Raw genomic sequence first — 19,331 nt, forward strand, 5'->3', positions numbered from 1 at the left:
CAGGTCTCAGGTCCCAGGCCTACACATCCTAAGTGTATGGAGAACAATTTGAACATGTAGAATTCGGCCCTTTCTCCTTATAGTTTGGAAACTATCCCTTTTTTATTTGGGAGGCATGCTCTCTCTTATATGTAGTGTTCCTTTGACTTCTATCCCTGGCAACAAAGGAGGAAGAATGAAAGCACTACGAAAAAGAAGATATAGGTTGTTTGTTGTCTTTTCATGTCCACAAGGGGCTAAGGTCTGCCATGACTCCTCCATTCTACAAATTACTCACAACAGAGGCTTCTAGATACTCCCAGTTTTGTTTAATAGAAGGAGGAAGGGATGAATCAGGTCAAACACAACTTCAGGACTCTCCCGCTGCCATGGAGAGAGGCAAGAAATGGTTCTTCTTCAAGGGCTAGGTTATCTTCCTGGCAAACGGCTCGGCCATGATCAGCCTTTGCATCCTTGAATGCCGCACGTTGGCAACAGCAGCCACAAGGCAATGACCAGTTCACCTGTGCTGGTCTCTCTGTTCCTGGGCCTGACAGAAAGGGGGGTCCTCTGCCACCTGAGATGTGCCCTGAAGCACCTGCCGGACCCTCTGCATCCCTGGGAAGGGGAAATAAGGCCCATTAGCATTGGGGTGGATGGGTAGGGAGGAGTAGGCTGGGGTTGCTGGGGCCACAAGTGGGACTAGGAGGAGGAAGGCAGGGGAAGGGTGCAGTTAGGAGGGGCTGGGAGGGCAAGCTGCTTACCCAGGCGAAGCCGGTGGGCTTTGTCAGAGAAGACCAGGCGGAACCACCCTGGCTCTTTGCACTCGAAGGCCTTACCAAAGGACAGCAGCACCTTGTTGTCCAAAAAGCGATGCCAGAGAAGCATTTCCTCCTCAAAGGTGGCCTCAGGCAGGTACTGGGAGAAAGAAAGGGGCCCACGATGCAGAGAAGACATCCCTGCTCCTCACCTGCTGGAGGGAGGCTTCGATCCACCCACCACCTCGCCCGCACTACCTTCCTCAAGTCGGCCCAGATGAAGAAGCCCGCCCCCCGGTTCAGAAAGGGGATCCCCAGGGCCTGGAGCTCTCCAGCCACATAGGTGTGAGCAGCCTTGAGCCGGGCATGGTTCTCCGGCAGGTACACCTGGTTGATCCAGTCTGTTTGGGTGAAAGAGAAGCTGAAAGTAAATGTCCCATCAACCCTCCACTCTGTCCTGTGAGTCTAAAATGCTGAAAAGGAAAAGGCCACCCACTGCCAAGACTGGGTGAGGCCCTCCTCTAGCTGGTTCATTACGGGACATGGGAATATTCAGTATGGGTGTTAAAGCACCTTAAATCCAGACAGTTGGCCCTGACAGCACCAGGTCCCACAGATACAGAGTCCCTCAGGGTGCAGACTCTGACCAAAGGCTGACCCACTCACAAAGTGATGTCTCCCGGTCACACAGGCTGCAGTCCAGGTCCTGTATGGCCCCTGACAAGGTGAAGGCCTTGGGCAACTTCCACTCCCTGGTACTTGATATTTTAAAAAATTTTGGTGGAGTGTTCAAGTCCATACATTTTAAGACACATGTAGATTCCAGTAACCATCCCCAGGCAGGGGACCAAACAGCGCCCTCACCCTCAAGAACTCCCTCGCACTAGCTGGGAGGAAGTCCCATCGTCCCCTTCCCCACAACCACTAGTCTGCTCTCTGTCACATTTCTGGGATGTCAGAAAAGTGGAACCATACACTCATGTCACCTTCTGAGACCGGCTTCTTCCACTCAGCCTACTGCCTTTGAGATTAACGTGTGCTGTCATGGACTTATTGCAGAGTGGCGCTGCCCTCTCCCACCCCGGCCACGTGGATGGACCACTGTTTGTCTCTCCATTCATCTGTGAATGGCATTTGGGTTGTTTCCAGTTCGGGGGACGAGGAAGAGAGCAGCTGTAAACATCCACACAGAGCTTTTTTGTGTGACCACCACGGTAAATACCTAAGAGTGGCGTTGCTGGGCCATTTGGGATTTCACTTTATAAGCAACTGCCAGCTGTTTTCCCCGCTGGCTGGACCACCCTCCATTCCCACCAGCACTGCAGGGGCATCCCAGCTGTCTGCACCCTCGCCGACACTGGATGCTGCCACTGTTTTCAAAATTTTAGCTATTATACTAGACATGCAGTATCTAGTCCTCATTTCTTTCGTCTACAAAATAATGAGGAAAATACAGGAATACATGCTTCCTAGGATTCTGGGGAGAGACAAAGGAGACGGTGGGTTGAGGACATCTAGCAGGGTCGATAAATGAAGGCGATACAGGTCCTTTTGCTCCCTAAACTCACCATCTGAACCTGGGACCAGAACAGATCCACAGAGACAGAGACAGAGAGACTTCCATTATAACATTTTTCCATTAGTTGCTTCTGTTCTTAAGTGCTCACAGCTAATAATAGTGAGTTCACTTTGACCAAGTGCCTACTATATGCCAGATACATGTCTTTCTGACTGAATGACAAATCACACTTGCTAACCCTGTAAGACAGTTACTGTTATGATCCTTGTTTTACAGATGAGGAAACTGAGGCTCAAGGAGGTGAAGGAATGTGCCATGCAGCCAGGAAGTGGTTAAATAGGGTATGAACCCGCGGCGGGTACTCTCAAACACTACCCTAAATTCTTCTCATGCACAAAGCATCCACGATCCCTGGCCAGTCCCAGACGGACTACAGCCTTCCCCCCATTCCCAGGTGGCCAGGCCCAGATAGTCACCGTGGTCCTGGAGCAGCCGTGCCATCTGGTACTGGACCAAGCCACTGAGGCCATGGTAGCGGCAGAGGGAAGCCACCGCAGTGGCCACATCCTGGTTTTCTGTGTACAGCGTGCCAAAGCGCAGCCCGGACATGCCGAAGTCCTGCAGGAGAAAGGTACCCTAGGTGGTGGCCAGCTCTGCATAGAGAAAGCCGGTTCTACCCACCTCCCTGCCTTCGCGCCTCCCTCCCTGCCTCCCCCAAGGCCAGCCAGGAACCCACCTTGCTGGTGGCCCACATCACATGGGTCCTCTGGGGGTCAGGCAGCCTGCAGAGAGCACAGCGTGGGGATAGAGGCAACGCATACCCGCGGGAGCTCACGCGTTCGGTTAAACACAGAAGGAGGTGGATGGATGAATCTGATTCTGGGTCAAGCCCTGGTTTCATCTCTTGAATCACCAACTGCCATGCATCCTTTAGCGCAAGGGGTCAGCAAACCAGAGCCTGCGGGCCAAATCTGCCGGCTGCCTGTTTTAGTAAATGGTTTTATATCGAAACACAGCCACGCTCCTTCACGTACGTACTCTCCGAGCTGCTTTGGTGCTATGATGGCAGAGCCGAATGAGCGACGGTATGGCCTGTAAAGCTAAAATATTTGCCATTTGATCTAAAAATGTTTGCCGCACCCTGACCTAAGGCATAGCCCAAGTGGCACTTCCTCCAACTGGGCACCCCACGCCGACGCTGTCATGGCTCCCCAGGCCTCTCCTTTTCAGCACTTAATCAAATGATTAGCTGTGTGTTTAGCTGCTAAAAAAGATTTTTTTCTGGCTAGAAATAAAAGTTCTACCTAGACAGGGCCCATGTCTTTCTTGTTCACTGTTGCGTCCCCAGCACCTCACAGCGTGTCTGGCAAAGAGTAGACGACAAGTCACTAGTTCTCTGTGTTACTGCTCACCTATAAGTGAAGGGGAGTAACAGCCCGTGCTCCATGACCTTGGCTGAGCTTTGGGAGAACTAGCTGAGGGAAAGGACTGAGCAGGGTTGAAAGGTCTGAACAGGTATCCGGAACTGTTAGACTCTCTGAATGTCAGATTCACAGACTTTACAGATGGCGTGGTCCAAGTGTTTCCAAAGGTATTTTGGACAGAAAAACTCTAATGAAAAAGCCCAAATAGCCAGGAGTGCGTGGCACATGCAAGCGGCTCCAGAATATTTGCTGAATGACTGAATGACTGAATGAGTGAATGAAACTGGAGCTACTCAGGGGACCAAGGAAACAACAAAGGCCATTTCCCACCCACCCTGCCCTCCCTCGAGGCATCCTAAGGCCCCTGCCTGGAGCTCTCAGAAACCCCACAGAACAATCTGAAAACCACTGATCTGGCCCGGTCTTCCGGTCCTCCATGTTCTCATTAGGGGCTCTGAGGACAAAGGGGTCAGCTGGACAGTAGAGGAAACACCCTGGGGCCGGCCATTCCTGCAGCTGAGCCGTTGGGGCCAGGGCAGAGCAGAGGCGGGGGGACAGCGGAGAGTCAACTCTGATGTGGCAGCCTCACCTTTCCAGGCTCAGGACACTGTGGTAACCAAGTGACTCTTCAAACACGGACAGCATGTAGACCTCATCCACCACCACGTGCAGCCCATGCCTGGGGGCCAGTGGCAAGGAAGGAAGAGCTTGGTTTATCGGTCACATTATCACCCAGGGTGGGGTGGCAGTAAATAAGAAATCCACAGGGACCGGGTCTAGCCCATGGTCACCAAATTTCAAACACGCAGGAAGCCGCACACACAAAGAAGGTGACAGGGGGGCTTCTGAAGGCCTGAGGTGGAGAGGCGGAACCCTCAGGCACCCCCAGGAGGAAGGGCACAGTTAAGGGCAAGACAGTTAAATACACACAGACCCAGAGTCAGACTGGCTCCCCCACCCCTCCCTTAGGCTCAGTAAACAGAGTAATAACAGTATCTGTACCTAATGGGGTTGTGGGAAGGATTCCGTGAGATAGAGCACGTGACGTGCTTAGCAGGGTGCCTGGGCCCTAGCCGGTGCAATAAAAAGTGATGGCTGCCCTTATAGAGAGGGCAAGAGAGACGAGCACCCGACAAACCACTATCTCCCCACCCCACTGTCAGGAGGGGCCAAAGCAGGTGGAAACCACGGTGGAGAAAGGAGGGTAGAAGGACCCACCAAACCCTCCACCAAAGGCTTTGTAGGGTGAGCGTGGGGTGCCTCACCTCCTGGCAAATTCCAGGTACTCTCGCAACTCTTCCGGGGAGTAGATATCACCCAGAGGGTTCTGGGGGTTGATGAGGATGAGGCCTTTGACCTTCACACCCTGAAACCACCAGTGGGGCAGGAGACCCTCAGGCTCCTCCCGAAGGTCAGAGCCACAGGTCCCATGGGGCGGGGCTGGTCACAGGGCAGGCTCCCAGGGAAATGCGGTGGGACCGTGTTCACCACCAACAGGAGGCAAACAAGGGCGGAGAATTTTGCAGCATCGTGTCAGCTAAGTAAGAAAACAAATCCAGAGAACAAAGCCTAGAGGGAATTATGCTCAAATGTCAACAGGGGGTGCATTTGTTGGTAGTATGGCGGGTGGGGCGGGTGTTGCACTTTGAAAATCCCCAAAGTGGGCATGTATAGCTTTCACTGGTGGAAAAAAAATGAGTTGGCAGATTGCTGAAAAGTGGGCTGGAAATAAAGACTGGTGGAACTACTGCTCTCCGCCTTTCTTAGGAGGCCTCAGGTCCCCGCAGTGTCACAGAGGACCCTGTCATCAAAAGGCCAGGGAGGTTGCTGAGCTACAGCCTTGTAAGCTCCACACCTGAGCTGCTGAATCAGAATCAGGCGAAGTGGTGGGGGTGATATTTTTAATCACCTCCTGGGCTGGTGATTTGTACACCGAGGTCTCAGAGTCTTGCTCTAGTGGGAAGGCCCTCAGGGGCAGACTCCTGCCTAACGCCCCGATGGGTCCGTGCCTACGCCCCATCCTCGTCACGGGGCGCCAACCCTACCAGCAGGTGGACCAGGCACAGGAAGAGGGGTCCGTGCCCTGCTCAGAACCCCCACTCTCAGCCTTGGGTTTGACTCGTTCCCCAGACCTCAGAATCGGCTCCTTGCAGGGCCATCTCCAGCTTCTCCACTGACAGCTGGAAGGGGCGTGTGTCCTGCCCAGTGACCTGGAAATAGATCCAAAGGCAAATTCAGTGACCCCCACGCCAAGCCCCTAAACTCTCCTGCCCATCATCGCCAGCCTCCTTAAAACGGTCCCTGGGAAAACACAGGTGGGCTCACTCCCCCCTCACTGCCCCCCGCCCCTACCCCGCCCCATCAGGGACACCCTCATCACTATCAAGTTTCAGGAAGAGGTCCCAGGGCTCCTCGGATTAGGGTCCAGGGACTTCCAGGCTGAAGTCTGCCCTGCCCCGTCCTCACCCCTCCATTTCGGTGTGGTCGTCTGGGGCTGCCCTTGGCTTCTCCATCAACCCCAGAGATCTCAGAGCTGGGAGAGTGCAGGCGCCAGGGAACCCAGGCACTGGCCTTGGGCAACGGAAGCCTCTACCCTCCTTTCAGCCATAATCCATGAGCCCTCGGTATGGACTTCCACCCATGCCCACCCTCAACGTCAGATGCAGGAAAGTCTTGGCCTGCAGGAACTCCCACCTGGGTTCCCAGAAACACGTACCTCACTGTCCAGATAGACACAGACCAGCCGGACATTGCCGTAGAGATAGACGTGTTGCGTGATGGCTCCATAGTAAGGGGCAGCAATCAGGAAAGCCTCTGGGGGCAGAAGTGGGCCAGGGCCTGTCACCCTCTGGCTGGAGCTCGTGGACCCCATGTCCACTGGCCCCAAGCCTCAGTGATCTTGGGGAACACTTGGGGCGCGCTCCCTGTCTCAACTCACACAATTCTTTCTAGAGCTTGGATCCACTGAAGTCAGTCCCTTTTCTAATCATCAGGAGCTAACATTTATTGAGCACTTGCTATGCACTGGGAACTGTGCCAAACATTTATTTGCATTTTATCTCATTGGATCCTCATAGTCACTCTGTGAAGTAAGTACTATTGTCATCCTAACTTTACCAAAGAGGAAACTAAAGCTCAGAGGATCCCCGAGGCATTCAACATGCGAGGTCACTCTAAGGAGAACTGGACCCATGAGTTGAATCTACGGGGTGATGATCTGGGCTAAACAAATGGAAAACCTTGTCAACCCGTAGAATTGCCCGCAGCGTAATATGCTGATTAAGTGGGGTGGACTCTTCACTTTCGGGGGCATTCCCACAAAGGCTGAGACCATTTGCTGGGGAGAAGATGTCATACAGAGAATCCAGCTGTGGACGGGGGCTTCATGAGATGACCGGGGGCTTCATGAGATGACCGTAAGCTCTCCTCTAATGCAGAGCTAAAAGGGGCAGCCTTTGTCCTACGTGTTCCCTTTCCCGGCAACAGGGATTGGACCACAAGCAGACACATGACCTGAAGGGAACCAATCCACTGGCTGGCCAGAAACCTAACCTATCATGTTCTCTCTCTGAAGGCTTTGCTCTAAGAAGCACAGACACTTGTGACTGGGAACATGCATTTGAACAGAAAGGTCAAGTGGAGTGGGAGCTGGGCCGGCACCACTGGGTGGTACAAGACCCGAGGAAAGTCCAGAGAAAGGCCCACATATAAAGCTTGGTGGCGGGGGCGGGCCTGCATTGCATATTCCAGCAAGAAAGAGTATTACGCTAGTCCCATTCTTGATTGTCCTAGAATGGGCCGGAAATTGCCCAATTGCCTATCATATCCTGGTGATGAATCTTCCTTTGACTTGTCAGCTCTGGTTCCTACCTCTCTGTGATTTTAGCAGGTTACTTGACTCATTATGCCTTCGTCTCCTCATCTGTTGAATGGGTAACCCATGGAACGTATCTCACAGGGGTTGTTGTGAGGATTATATGATGGACTATGTGTAAAGCCTTAAGCCAGTGCCTGGAACATAGTATGTGGAAAATTAATGCTACTAATACTATCGTTATTAATTATGCGAGCATGAGTGAGCCTCTGCTGCTGGCAACCAACAACCCCTGACCGTGACTATGGTCAATGCATTCTCAGTGTGACCGCGGCTCTTGTAGCAGGCACTCTGCCACGTGAGGATGGGACAGCCATCTGTCAGCATGAGGAAAAGCCAAGGTCCACACAGAGAGACCATGTAGAACCCTGGCATCACATTGATTTCCCCTGGACCTGCTGACCCCTGGTGTCTTGTCAAGCCACTTATTTAAGGCCCCTGTAGTACAGAAGTCTATGACGGCCAAAAGCATTCTGACGCAGCCTTCGAGGACAGGCAACCGGGGACACTGCAGGCAAAGGGCAGCTCCCAGTCCACTTACCCCCAGCCTCACACAGCACCGTGGCCAGAGCAGAGAAGAGAGAGGCACAGCCGTTCAGGACAACCACCTGAGGGGGACACATCCACAGGACAAAGATAAATCTGCTTAAGAGGGGATCAAGAACCTGCAGCCTCTGTCCCTGGATGGCGCAGAGGGAGAGCCAGGTTGCAACTCCTTGTGCCCTTCAAGCTCTGTCACAGCAAAGCCACCAGAGGTAACTAAGGCCCCCCTGACTAACAGCCATGTTCACTCGCGTGGCTTAATTGTGGGCATGCTGCTCAAGGTCAACTGAGCAAGGATGCAGAACTGCTCACTCAGGGTCTTGCCCAAAGGTGCGGGGACAAAAGGGACCCCAGGACCAAGTGGGGCAGAAATCGTACTGAAACTCTAAGGGAGGGGAAAAGGGACGGGGTGTTTCTAATTCCACTTAGGAACAAATCAAAACAAAGCAAAAGGCCGATCCCAATGCACCTTACCCCTGGCCAGCAGAAAGCCGGGGGAGAGGAGCAGGACAGCAAGAAAGAGCAGAGGAGGGGGGCTACTCACATTCTCTGGTTTAAGGGGTACGGGGCTCTTGCAGTAGAAAGACAGGAACCTAGCCACTTCCTCCCGGAGGCTGCAGACAAGACAGACAGACAGACAGACGGGCAGTGCTTGCTGGAGGGTCTTCAACCCACAGTCCATCCAGCAGCTCCTTGGTGAATCTTCAGGCAGCTGCTACCCCCCCACCCCGCCCACGTTTCCTACAGGGAGCTGTGATCAGCATTTGTCTCCACTTCTCGGCACCCATCTCCCGCCCCCAACACTACCCACGGGCAGTGAAACTTACATCCTCAGTAGTTCTAGGGCAGCCAACCCCCCAAATCAGGAGATGTCAGGGATATCGTAAGCAACACTCCATATGTAGGTCTAGCTAATAATAATCCTAGGCCTTATTAGTATAACAATGACTATTATCATCATTATTATTGCTAATACTTACGAAGCATTTACCTTATGTAGGTGTTATTTGGAGAATTTTACTCATTTATTCTTCATAACATCCCTATGATGCAACTATTATTATTATTCCCATTTTACAGACAAAGAAACTGACACATGAAGGAATTAGGTCACTTGCTAATAAGTGGCGGAGTCCACACGCAGGCCCAGTGGTCTGACCTAGGTGCCCACCATCCTAATTACTAGAAGAACATCTGCTCTGGAATCACTCTTGGACTCAAGTCTTGCTCAGTCGCTAAGCCCTAGGAGAGCGTGTGACCCCTAGTAAGTGCTGGATTAGTACAAACTCTCACAAGTATTGTTTACCATGTCTCACTTTCCCAGTAGGAGAAAGCCCAAGCCCGCTCCCCTAACAACAATTCTGGCTCCTCTAAAGCTACTGAGAAAGAGGGGCCAAAGAGTCCTCATATGAAGAGCCTCCCCCTGCCTCACAGCCAGAGAAGCCAAGCCAAGGAGATCCTGGGCTGCGTGGGACTGGCAGGAGGCCTCAGCCCCCTCCCATGCTGCAGGACGAGCCCCATGATCACCTGCCAGGTCTCCAGGACCCGCCACTCTTGACCTGCCACCACCGACATCTCGGGCCAGATCACTTGTGTTGTGGGCGTTGCCTCTTCCCAATAGATGCCAGTTGCGCCCACATCCCAGTTATGATAACCAAAAGTGTCTGCTCACACGGCCCCGGGGAGCAGAACCATCCCGGGGTTGAGACCACTGGCCTATGACAACTACTTACAACAGATGTCCCCTCCAGTCAGGGTACTGCAACAAGGACGGCTCCACTTGCAGCATGTCACTCTGACTCAGCTGGGGACAGAGAAGAAAGAGCAGGTAAGGGCTCACACACCCTCACAGGGGGTGCCGGTTGGCATTTCCACCTGCATCCACACAGCACCAGGGCCTCTGAGGCCAAGGACGCGGTCTGCTCATCGAAGACACTGGGGGCGGGGCAGCACGGGGCCAGCATTTTCATGGCCATTCTGCTGATGAGGAAACCGAAGCCAAAGAAGTGAGGTGACTCAGCCAAGCTCACAGAGCTAGCAAGTGGCAAAGCTGAGAGGAAACCTAGAAGTTTTGCCTTCTAGTTGAGTGTTCTTCATTCAACACGGCCCCCTGAAATGACCGGAGGGGTGGATCGGCAGAGGCAGGGACGGGAGGCCATGCTACCCGGCTCCTCCCTGGGGTGAAAGAAGAGGCCCCGGCGTCGGGGGCCATGGCCTTGGTCTTGGCTCCGACTTCTGGAGGGACTCAGGCCACTGCGTCCCTGCAGGCTCAGCTCGACCTCACACTTTGGAAAACGTGGCCATTTCTAGCCCATCCCCGTCCTGACCACAGCTGGGTAGGGACTCGCAGAGCATCCCCTTCACGATGTCAAGGACAGGCAGGGGCCTTAGGCGGCAGGACCACAGAAGAAAGGTCATCAGCCACTGGCTGCCACTCTGCCCCTCCCCTGTCTCCTTCTCCCCTTCAGGCTGCGCTGCCCAGTACGGACGTTGCTAGCCATATGTGGTTCTTGAGCACTTGGAGTACAGGTACTTTGAATGGAGAAATACTGGATACTGAAGTCTTGATCTGAAAAAACTGAGTAAAGTATCTCACTGATAATTTTTATATCAATTACCGGTTGAAATGGTCACATTTTAAATATATTTGGGGGAATAAAGTGTATTATTGAAATGAATCTTACCAGTTTCTTTTTACTTAAAAGACTCTTTAAAATTATCTCTGTGGCTCGTGTTTTATTTCCGTTGGGTGGAGTGAGCAACCTTGGATCTGGGGGTGCTGGCTTCAGGTAGGACATGCCTTTCAAGCGCACTCCCGACACTACACCCCTCTCCACGTGGGGCTTCAATTTGTCACCTTTGGACACATGTCCCTTTGACTTAAGCATCACTGTCACTACAATCCCAAACCCTGACTCCTAGGCCTTGGAAGACACATTTACCACCCATTTCCAGAGCTTTGCTGGAGATGCTTGACCCCAGCTCAAGAAATCTGATGATTAAGTTTTCGGGAATTTTGCAAGCGGTGTTCAAAAACAGCCATTTCAAAATTTAAATTATACAAATCACATAGAAATTATGTAAGGGAATTGTATTAGACACAAAGGTTGTAAATACTCAAACAAGATTGCTCCTGATTATGTTACTACATTTTACTATTAACTGTGCTCTTGAGGTTATTTCTGTCTATGTTAGAAAGGAAAACACGATACAGGATGGAGCAATAGTTGGTTTACAGTTGTTCATGTGAAAAATAATACAATAAATAATAATATAAGAAGAAACTGTTGTTTTGTGTACTCACAACTGGAAACCTACTTTTGCCTCACCCTCTATATGCGTGCCACTGCGCTTCCTTTCCCAATTCTCTGTGCAATAATGTCACATCAGTAGCTTGAAACTGGCCGGGGTGGAAGTGTTTACACCATGGGAATTGGCAAAAGCTACAAAGGAGCACCACCATCCCCAGAGCTGGTTGTTCCTCGCTGACCACACACCCACCACTGACTGTTGTCCCTGAGAGCAGGGACCCAGCTGATAGGAGGGTCTGGGTGAGGAGAAGAGCCTGAAGCAATAATGAAGCAGGATCATGCCCTGACTAATGTGGCTCAGTGGCTGAGCACTGTCCGCAAAGCAAAAGGTTACCAGTTCGACTCCTGGTCAGGACACGTGCCTGGGTTGCAGGTTGCTCCCCCGTTGGAGCATGGACGAGGGACGACCGATAGATGCTTCTCTCTCACATTGATGTTTCTTTCCCTCTCTTTCTGCCTCCCTTCTCCTCTCTCTAAAAATAAATTGTTTAAAAAAAAAAAAAGAAGCAGCAGCAGCAAAGCCCTGGCTGGTGTGGCTCAGTGGACTAAGTGCTGGCCTGCGAACCAAACGGTCGCCAGTTCAATTCCAGTTCAGGGCACATGCCTGGGTTGCACGCCGGGTACCCGGTTAGGGACACAGGAGAGGCAAACACACATTGACATTTCTCTCCCTCTTTCTCCCTCCCTTCCTCTCTCTCTAAAAATAAATAAATAAACCCTAAAAAATTTTTTTTAAATAAAAAAGAAGCAGCAAGATCAGAGCAGGGGAAGTAACTTGCCCAAGACCACATAGAAAGTGGACTATGAGGCAGATCTGGAACTTGGAATCCCACTCGCAGGCCAAGGCCACTGAGGCAAGCAGCAGGCTCTTGTGGGAGAAGCATCTGGGGGAATCCATGAGGAAACAGGACTCAGAGCTGGTGACGCCACCCAGAGATGCACCGGGACTTACCCGTTTGGACAGAAGGTCAAAGCAGAGCTTGTTCTCACTGGTGCCCAAATTCACGATGCCCTGGAGGGGAGAGGTGCAGAGGCGAGGTGAGCATGGCGGAGGGGGGCCCATGGAAGGTCAAGGAAGCAGCAAAGCGGAGCTCTCCGCAATCCTGCCCTTCTAACCACTCTTCCTTGACTTGGTTCCGGCAGTGCCCTGCACTCAGCACCCTGGCCCCATGTTCCCACTTCTAAGTCTCTGTTCAAATGCCATCTCCTCCAGAAAGCCTTACCCAAACGCCACCTGGATGGGATCCGTTCTTCTTCTGAACCCTAAAGTCTCTATCTGCCCCCCCCTTAGAACACTGGTCTGTTTCTGCCCCAGGTCACAGGGGCTGCTCAACATGCTTTGCCTCCCCCACTGCATGGGAAGGTCCCCGGAGGCTGGATGCATGCCCAGATGCCATGGGACCTCTCAGGGGGCTTAGCAGGACTCATGACGAGATGAAAGAACGCGCAAAGTAAACTGGTGCTCTGGCCGCAACCGAAACAAGGGTGTAGATCACGGAGAGCTCAGTGATGGCTCTGGCCGGGGAACGCGGCCCATCAGAGCATCGTCCCCACATACCGGGCAAGGTTGCGGGCCTGACCCCTGGTCTGGGCCTGACCCCTGGTCCGGGCAAATACAAGAATTGACCAATGAATGCTTAAGGAAGTGGAACAAGTCACCGTTTCTCTGTCTCTCTTTCCCTTCCCCTCTCTCTCTAAAAAATCAATAAATAAAAATTAAAGACGAACAAAGATCCCAGTGCTGGTAGAAAGGGACCCCTGGAGACCCAGGGAACTTCACACAACACTTTGATCCCCACCCCATCAGGCATTATTCTCATGGGAGAGGGAGGAGACAGGTCACAGCCCAAGCTGTCCCTCGTAGAGTCCCCAGAGGGACTCATGCACTATATCTCCAGACCTCTGAGTTACTGGGGTGGGGGTGGGAAGAGGGAAAAAGGGGAAGACGAAAAGAAAGAGCACGAAGGAGCTATGATTATGATAAATACAAAGCTCCTCTCTCTCGTCTCCATTATCGCAAGAGCTTCCCTGCTTTCGTTTTTATCCATTCCGTCACCCTCCCTCCAGTCCAATCCCCGCAGCGCGGTCCAAGTCATCTTTTTGAAAACTGAAATCCGAGCATACTGCTCTTCCTTTGAACACTTTCCTACCCACTTTGTCTAAAATCAGAATCCTCACCATGTCCTATGAGACCCTTCGGGATCTATTACTACCCCTGTCCCTAGTACCTGTCGGACCTCCTGCCAGTCTCCAGCCAGTGACCGCTCGGCTTTCCCTTGAACACGGCAAGCCCATTTCTACTCCAGGGCCTTAGCACTGACTCTTCCCTGGATTGTTCGTCCCCCAGACACCAGCCTGCCGGCTCCCTGTGATAGGCAGCCTCCTCACTGGCCCCCAGTCCTCCCCACTTCCTGGCAGTCACACCGCTGTGTCATCCCTTCTCCTTCAGGGTCGGCTGGACCTAGGGACCTGCTTCTGATGTACAGAATATGCAGAAGTGATGGGATGTCACCGCCAAGGTTCGGCTATAAAGAGTCTGCGGTCTTCCGTCTGGGCCACGTCGTGAGGCAGCTCTGAGGAGAAGCTCATCTGTGAGGGACTGAGTCCTGCCAACAACCTCGTGAGTTTGAATGCAGACCCTCCCCCCGCCCCCCGCAACCCCGCCAAGATGAGACCGAAGCCCCAGCTTCACAGAAGACCTTCAGCCTGAGGCCATCACCCAGATCCCTGACCCTCAGGGACTGTCAAATGTCTCTTTTCAGCTGCTGAGATTGAAGGAACGTGTTAGGCAGCAATAGGCAACTAATACAAACCCTTACTTTTCTTAGGTCTCTGCTCAAACGTCTAATGAGTGACCATTTGGGACCATCTCACCGAAAACAGCAACATTCCCAGCCCACCAGATGACCTATCTACCCACCTTTACTGTCTGTCTCCCTGCTACACTATAAGAAACTCCGTGAGGGCAGAAACTTTATTTTTGGCCACTGCTATAACTTTGTCATCTAGAATAATGCACAACACCTGGCAGATGTTCAACAAATAGATTATTAAAGGGTTATTTGTGATAGCTCTGTGCTCTCTGAAAGTGTTCTTGATAATGACTTATAATAACCAGAAAAGATAACATTAATAATAAGAGCTTCTACTAATTACTGAGTACTCCCTATGGGAGCACTGTGCTAATAACTTCACATACCTGTTCTCATTTCATTGGGACAGTTATACAGAACACGTATCATTACTTCATTTTAGAGATGAACCAAAGTTCAAAGAGGTTGGATAGTTAGTTAGAGAAAACACAACCCCTAAGTGATAATAGCTGGGACCCAGTCCTACTTCTGTCCCAGGTCTAAAGCTGAGTGTTTGAAGGTCTGTGGGCCCGATCCCACATCAGAGCATTCCATGGTTCTTAAATTCCTTTCTCACACACCAAGGTCCCTTGAATTATAACTGGACCATTTTCTGATCCAGGTAATACACTGGGGACTCTCCATGCTACATCCGAAGCCCTTGCAGAGGTCAGAGGATCATAAGTCCAACATGACAAGAGCAAGTGGGCTGCTGCCCTGTCATTCAAGGTGGGGTGTCCCACCCTGCAGCCCTTCCCTGGGTCCCCGGGGAAGGAGGCCCTCACTCACATGGGGGTTCTTCTCCTCATCATACTCATCCATGCGGTAGGCCCTGTAGCCCTCCTCAGCGGAGTCCCAGAACCATTTAATGACTCTTCCTCTCGAGGACAGATGGGAGCTATCACAGGAGAACGTGGCGGTGGGGTCACCCACTCCATAGAGCTCCGGGAGCTTCTGGGTGGATTTTCTGGAACATTCTCTTTCCAGACCATCCCCATAGTTACTGTCCGGGCCCTGCGTGGAGACCGGGCCCAGACAGGCGTTAGGTGCCCTGGGTTCCTTCTCAGGGACCCTGAACATCTGCAAAAAGACAAAAGCACTCAATGCTTCATCAAGGACTTTCCAGAGGACCAGGCATCAAAAATGAACCGGGGGTAATGGGGCCTCCCCCCTTTCTCCACCCGCCTCTTCTTTGAGTTTATAACCTAATTGCACCCTGTGTCCCTGCTACGCGTAACCAACCGCAAGTGCAATCGCTTTAAGTCAATTCTGTTCAGGATGCATTTGGTGCCAGCGTCTGCACTCACTACTTTTCCACCACTTTACTCTACAGCTGCTTTTGTTCATTCTACTTCTGTGGGTTTTTTATTCTGCAGCCTAAGGGGTCACCAGCGGTCTTTTGCCATTTTTGCTGACTTCAATTTCAAAACATCCAGATTAAAATGTTCTGACTTAAAGCAGAAAGAGCCTGGAGTCTGGGGGTGCGGGGGTGAGAGTCCACAGGCCGACCCCTGCGCGTGACCAGCAATGAGGGCAGCAAAGAGGGGGGATGGGGCCTGCGATGACTGACGTGAACAGGAGTGAAGGGTGGGATGGGAGTGTTGGAGGTCTGAAGGGGACCTTGGGAGGGGACTGAGGGTGGGCAGGGGGTACCAGTGGGGATCTCGGCAAGTGCAGGCACCTAGCAGAGCTCCAGGGACCCCTCTTCCCCCTCAGCGGTGGACCGCGAGCGGGCCGGGATCGGGCAGGGATCGGGCCGGAATCGGCTGCTCTCCTGCAAGCGCCGGGAGCTCCGCCACCTTCCAAGGCAGTTTTCTAATCTGCACCTTGCGTATGACTCTAACTCTATGGGGTTGGCCAAAAACTTCATTTCGTTTTTTCCCCTCAATGGCTCTAGTAGTTCTTAGTTGTTTTTAACATCCTTTGAAACAATTTTGTTTGATTGTATTGCAACAGCTGTCCTATCAGTGTGCATTTTTTAAAAAAATCTTATCGAAATTGGTGAATTTTTGTGCAGGCATTTTAATATGAAAGATGGAAGAAGATATGCAACATGTTGGGCATATTGTGTTTTATTATTTCAAGAAAGGTAAAGATGCAACTGAAAGGCAAAAAAAGTAAAAGAGTTGTGCAGTGTATGGAGAAGGTGCTGTTACTGATCCAAAGTGTTTAAAGTGGTTTGCGAAGTTTCTTCGTCCTATTGACATTTCGGTCAAATAAGTCTTTGCTGTGGGGCTGTCTTATGCATTGGTAGATGGTTAGCAGCACCCCTGGCCTCTACCCACTAGGAGCCAAGACACACTTAAAATGTCCAAATCGTTAAAGTTATTAGTGAAAATTTTTTCTTAAAAAACATTTAACTGAAAAAACTGAATGGACTTTTTGGCCAACCCAATACTTCATAGAGTAGTAATGAGGATACAAATATGAGTTAATGTAGACGAAAGTGCTTCAATTCTGGCTATGGCCAAGTTCAGAAAAATATGACTCTTCGTTGATTTTCCCAGTCCTAATGGACAAGCCCCACACACCAAATAATGGGAAACACACCAAATGACAAGGGACCAGGCACCGAGGGGCTCCCACTAAATGGTGCTCCAGGACGCCTTCGCTCCTCCCCCAGTAGACAGCTCCCCATCGCTCGCCTCCCAGGCTCCCAAGCCCAGGACCCTGGAAGGGCTGGGCTGCCAGGCCGGGGAAGCCTGGCACCCTCTCGCGGCTACGCTGCCGCCAGGGTGCCAAGGGCGGGCTAGGAGAGCCCAAGGCCCAACCTCGGAGGACGACCAGGCCTCAGATGCCGTGGGTCACACAGAAAAGCGCCAGAGCCTCTGCAGGGCGGCGGACCCTCCCGAGGGACCAGGGACCGCTCTAGGTTTCAGGAGGAGGAAGTGGGGTCCACGCACACAGCTTCAAGACGGAAGGACCGACATTCGCAGAGTCGTGGGGCCCCTCGCGAAGGGAGGGGCTGCCTGTGTGCACAGCGGGGTCACACCGACCTGGCCTAGCTGGAGAAGCCACGCCCACTCTGTAGACGAGTTGTCCGTATCTCCGGGTTCCCTTTCTCTTGACACGCCCTCGGCGCTCTCCGCTCAGAGGACCCGCCTCTGGGCACCAGACTGGGGTTCCACGGGGAATGTCCGCCCCGCCAGGGCATCACCGGCTGGTGAGGACCCAGGTGACCCCTGGACACCCAGCCCGGAGGACGCCTCCTTTCGGCCTAGGCAATAGGGGGCTCACACGTGGTCACAGGGCAGGGTCTGGGGATTCCCCGCCCCTCTGGGATCCTGTTGTTCCGCCCAGGCCCGAGGAGTAGAGTAGACGGGAAAGGGGAAGAGGGGCGCAGGAAGAGGGGCGGGGAAGGGGAGCGGGGAAGAGGGGCGGGGAACGGGGGCGGGGGAACGGGGGCGGGGAAGTGGGCCGGAAAGACGGCTGGGAAGGGGGCCAGGGCAGGGGCTCATTCCTTGGCGAGGAAAGGGCAGGCCACCCGCTGCCACCGCCGAGCTCCGTGGTCTCAGGGCCTGGGCTCAGGGCAGCCTTCTCCTGCCTTTGCTCTCCCCCCATACCCACACCGTGCTGGCTCTTTGGGGCGCCTCCTGGTTTAGTTCCCCAGTGTTGAGGCCACAAGAGCCACGGAGATTTCTTGGCGAAGGTATGCCTTGGGGTCCAGGAGAAGCCGTGTGGAGATTAAAGAGAGAGCATCCTTAAAACCTCCCTCCCCGGGACAGTTTTACACAGGGGTCTGTAATGTCAGTCCTTTTCAATCTGTGCGACATTTGATGAAGTCTACCATGGACCCTACATATTCTGGGGTTTTGGCAGTGAGTTCGAGAGTACCCAGGGCCCAGGCATGCTCAGAGCCTTGAGGAGAAGTCTCCTTTCCCCATGAAAGGACAGCAGAAGGTTCCCTCAATACAAGTATGGCTGGGAAGACTCAGCGGTCTTCTCACCACTGCGTTTGTCTTCCCTTCAGCCTTGTCATTAATGAACATTGTGACATCCAGCCACTCGCATGTCGTCTTCAGTCCTTCGTGTTTTATTCTGTGAAATAAGCCAGTTCTCTCTATACAAGTTATAGCATTCTATTTGATTCAGATAAGTAGTCTTATTGAATGCCTGTTCTGTGCCAGATCTCTGCCAAGCGCTGGGAGCCGGTTTACGAGCACATCGAACAGCCGAACTGCACAGTTTATTGGGAAGGCAGACCCACAAATGTGGCAGCTCTTAAGAACGGGACTGGTGAGGGCCATGGCAGCATACAGCAGAGAGCCTTACCCCTACCGCCCAGCTGCACGCACACATGCATTCACTCTAAACGCTTAGGATGTGATGGTTGAGTTTGAAGGATAAGTCCTAGTTAGCTAGCTGGACGGTGAGTGTTTGAGAGGAAGGAACGTTTTGATAGGGCCTTGAAGGTTAGGGTTTCTGTAGAACATTACCGAACTGTACAAATTCAATACCTCTGGAACTTACCAGACCTGGGAGAAAGGCCACAGTTACAAGCAGGGGTCAGGTCATGAGTCTTTGTAAATAAACCACAGACTGTGGACTTCTCTCTGAGGCCATTAGAAGTTATATGCACACACGGAGAAGGAGAGAGCAAACGGAGTCTTTTAAAATTCAAAAGGCACAACTAAAAAGCTGAAAAAGGGCAATGAAATGGGCACCCAGTAGTGCTTGGGTAATCTGAAAGAAGGCAAGCAGGAAGGAACAATGAACAAAGAGCCTGTGACACAGCAGCAGAGACAGCTGATTAAATTCAACCACCTTAATAGTTACACTCAATAGAATGACTGGGGACCAATGAAAATATCAGACTGGCCAAAACACCAGAAAGCAAGTATATGGTGTTTGCAAGACACAGGTTAAAAAAGGACAAACGGTTAAAAGTAAAATTGGAAAAAAATATTTTATGTAAATAACACTAATAAGAAAATGGCTACTATTAAAAAACAAAACACAAACAAAAAAGTGACACCCAGAGAACAAGCGTTGGCAAGAATGTAGAGAAATTGGAGCCCCAGTGAGCCATCGGTGTGGATGTGACGTGGGGCGCCCGCTGCGGAAAACAGTT

The 19,331-nt window shown here is 52.1% G+C and overlaps 1 protein-coding gene across 1 annotated transcript; it reads right to left on the reverse strand.

Moving 5' to 3' along the window:
* Positions 1-335: 335 nt before the first annotated feature.
* On the reverse strand, positions 336-17,455 carry ACCS (1-aminocyclopropane-1-carboxylate synthase homolog (inactive)). Its single transcript, XM_054587198.1, has 15 exons — positions 17,257-17,455; positions 15,050-15,340; positions 12,361-12,420; positions 9,831-9,901; positions 8,642-8,711; positions 8,096-8,162; positions 6,397-6,494; positions 5,813-5,890; positions 4,946-5,046; positions 4,270-4,359; positions 2,993-3,038; positions 2,733-2,874; positions 996-1,138; positions 744-897; positions 336-597 (listed from the first exon to the last, which is right to left on the reverse strand). Exons 2-15 carry the CDS (start codon positions 15,338-15,340, stop codon positions 500-502), a joined length of 1,509 nt encoding a protein of 502 aa, XP_054443173.1. The 5' UTR covers positions 17,257-17,455; the 3' UTR covers positions 336-499.
* Between the last annotated feature and the right edge of the window lie 1,876 nt (positions 17,456-19,331).

The sequence above is a fragment of the Pteronotus mesoamericanus genome, unplaced genomic scaffold (genome assembly GCF_021234165.1).
Source record: "Pteronotus mesoamericanus isolate MK-2021 breed Mesoamerican mustached bat unplaced genomic scaffold, CSHL_Meso_final scaffold_1066, whole genome shotgun sequence".
NCBI classification, from domain to species: domain Eukaryota; kingdom Metazoa; phylum Chordata; class Mammalia; order Chiroptera; family Mormoopidae; genus Pteronotus; species Pteronotus mesoamericanus.